Source organism: Azolla caroliniana, unplaced genomic scaffold (genome assembly GCF_043228905.1).
Source record: "Azolla caroliniana isolate FFs.n. ecotype wild unplaced genomic scaffold, voAzoCaro1.0.p SCAF_8, whole genome shotgun sequence".
NCBI classification, from domain to species: domain Eukaryota; kingdom Viridiplantae; phylum Streptophyta; class Polypodiopsida; order Salviniales; family Salviniaceae; genus Azolla; species Azolla caroliniana.
In genome coordinates this window covers 13,488,272-13,491,376 of record NW_028230443.1, presented here as the reverse complement: position 1 = coordinate 13,491,376, position 3,105 = coordinate 13,488,272, and the positions used below count along the sequence as shown (strand labels likewise).

The 3,105-nt window shown below is 33.3% G+C and overlaps 1 protein-coding gene across 1 annotated transcript; it reads right to left on the bottom strand.

Annotated features, from left to right (window-relative positions):
* Window positions 1–1,872: 1,872 nt before the first annotated feature.
* On the bottom strand, window positions 1,873–2,687 carry LOC147861041 (pathogenesis-related protein PR-1-like). The gene has a single exon (XM_087323643.1). The coding sequence runs from the start codon at window positions 2,595–2,597 to the stop codon at window positions 2,073–2,075; it is 525 nt and encodes a 174-aa protein (XP_087179769.1). The 5' UTR covers window positions 2,598–2,687; the 3' UTR covers window positions 1,873–2,072.
* Between the last annotated feature and the right edge of the window lie 418 nt (window positions 2,688–3,105).

The following is a 3,105-nucleotide window of genomic DNA, read 5'->3' as shown; positions in this document are numbered from 1 at the left end:
CACCAATTGCCTTGTTACATACTGTACTAATAAAACATAGGCAGAAGATCCTGATCTAGCCAAGTTTTTAGAAAATGGAAGGAGAGAATGAAAGCAACACAAGTGCATTTGACTCGGACAAAGTCTTAGATGATTAATTGGGTCAACAAGAAACGTAAAAATATGGATTTTTACCTTGGAGACTTAGTTACATTAATCAGTGCAACTAATTGGTCGTTACCTTAGGGTCTCACATTGAAGTTTAATCGTAGGTGCTTTGGCCCATACAAGATAACAAAACAAATCAACAACGTCTCCTACAAATTATAGTTGCATGCAACCTCCTAAATCCACAATGTTTTTCGTGTCAGCCTACTAAAGAGTTTTCATATTGATGAAATGTAGGGTCGTCAAGCAACCAATAACATGCCATGCGAACCAGAGGCCATATTAAAGAGATAAGTTCTTCGAGGGAAAGGACACTACTTGATCAAGTGGTTGGGATGATCATTGGTAGAAGCTTTGTGGGTTATTGAGGAGACAATACAACAAGCAGGTTTTGGGTGGTAAATGGTGCCACTAAATTGTCCAAATTCTTAAGGAAAACCATAGTTAGCACAGGGGCTAAATGTTGCCACCATGCATAAGTTTCGTGGTCGAAACTCTCACTCTTGGCGAGAGAGTGTTACATCTATTAGGTCTACCTAGATTAAAGAAATTGTTATGATTGTTATGACTACTTAAAATAAAGAACCTTGGAAGTACGAATTATTCAATTAGTGAACGTTTGACATTCTAATGATTCCTATTTAATAGGAGGTTTTTTTTCTTCAAAGGGTAGACTCTAGTCGTAGGAGTTACTGGTACTTATTGAACTATTTTTCTATAAATTTGGACTGGTGATGGTAATAGAAGGTATGTAGCATAGATTGACACATGCGTGATATTCGTGATATTCTCCATGCGCAATATTTTCCATATTCGAGAATACAAAATGGCCCCAAGAATATTAAAAAACCATTCGTTTGTAAAATCAATATAAAAAAATATTTATTTATTTAAATAAATATATTTCACCAAAAAAAACAATTATTCATTTATAGATTATAGTGTCAAGAGAGTTTATGAAACTTATTTTAATTAATTAATTTTTTAAAAACGAATATTTTTATATTTATTATACAAATATGAACTTTGAAGATATGATTAGTTTGAAGTACTGTTTTTAATGTCAAGATAAAAATATCCATAAATTTTGAGGAAATAAAAAGTGAGAAATTAATGAGCCTTTATTTTATTTTATTTATTTATTAATAATTAAAAGAAATACTTATAAGTTATACATTTATTATAAAAATTTAGTAGTGTCAAGTCTCCAAAGTCCCTCTTTTATTATCCCTATTTATTGTTAAGTTCCTTTCTTTTTATCCTAGGATTTATTTATTTTTAAAGTTTTTTTTTGTTTTTTTTTTTTTGGGGGGGGGGGGGCGGGGGGGTTAACGAATACTTAACTACCCATTCGTATTCGTATTTGTTTGCATTTGAATGGGAAACCCGACGAATGCGAATATGTCAATCTATGGTATGTAGTATTAAATTTTTTTTTGAAGAAATTTTCTTGTGTGAGTTGTAAGGTTTTGGTATTCACAAGTTTTTGCATCCATTTAAGTTTGTGTGCAAGTACATTAAATTTTATCATAGGACTTTAATAAGAATACTATTGGAAATAAATACTCTTTTTATCCCTTTTAATGAAATTTCGAGCCCACAAAATTCTCACAAGGACTCCTAAAGGCCATTTTGTCCAAAACAATTAGTTCTCTCATGAAGTATAATAGCTACGGTTTCCAACTAATTAGGTGTCTTTTATAAATTGGTGACATTTCAAAGATAAGACAAATGATTAGGTAAGTGAATTATACGCATTAGCAAAATAACATGGGAAAGTGAAAAAAAATCACTTTGCTTTTTAATGATACATATGATTTGGGAGGAATTAGAAAGACATGGAGGAGGGTAAACCATAACTTAGCTTAGATGAATTAGGAACACATGTAGTCGAAGGTGGAAATGCATGAAAATAAGACGGATATTTAGTATGGACGTTGGCCAATATAGTTTCCAGGGGGGTCGTAGTTGCATATGATGTATGTTGCAAGGGGGTTGGAGGTGCATTTATGAGCGACGCATCCAACACGTCGTGTCTTGGCCCAAACCACTTGGGTATAGTGGCCGCATTGTTGGCCACTGGCACAAGTGTTGGTCTTGTAGTTGTAGTATCGCTTCTCAGATATCCAATCTGTCAAGGCTTGATTAGGTGTTGCTAGGGCGCGGGTGGTAGTCCAATACCAATACAAGTTCTCTCCATAAGGACCTTTGGAATGGCGTAATGCACCAGCACAACCAGCTTGGGGTTTATCTTGGCTTATGGCGTATTTGTTGGCATAGTCTTCCAATGTTTTACTCCAAACTAGAAGTGGAATGCCCAATTTTTGCCTCTCCACATTATGTGCATTTAGAAATTGATTTTGTTGTGTTTGCGCTATGCAACCAACAAAACTACTTATCAACACTAATAGAAGAGTAAAAGATGCATAATTAATATGTTGATTTTTCATTATATGTGGTGGTTGCTCAATATTGGACAAAAGGTAGTATTTCCTTTATCGAATATTAGCTTCCCCTCGTTATGTGTGTTTGTGCTTGTACTATGATATATACCTATACCTATATATACATATATTGAGAGAGAGAGAGATGCTGATAGATAATAATGTCAAGGATAGAAATATGACTCTCAAAGTCAAGGCTATCCTCCATCCTCCACGTGATACTAATTCAACATTGTAGCCTAAATTATAGGTTATTGTCAAATATAATAAAATGCATGTTAAATGTATTAAAATATAGGTTGGAAAAGATGTGCATCTACGCATATTCGATAATATTATAAGCAAAGGACCATGTCCTCCAATTAGGGATTAATATTAAACTTGAGTCGGTGTTGTCATGTGTTTATAATATTCAATGATATTGGACTGTAATGAACATAATTGTAGTCTCTTCAAAACAAAAATACACTCTACATATCTAGAAAATAATTAGACAATAAATATTGTATAGGTT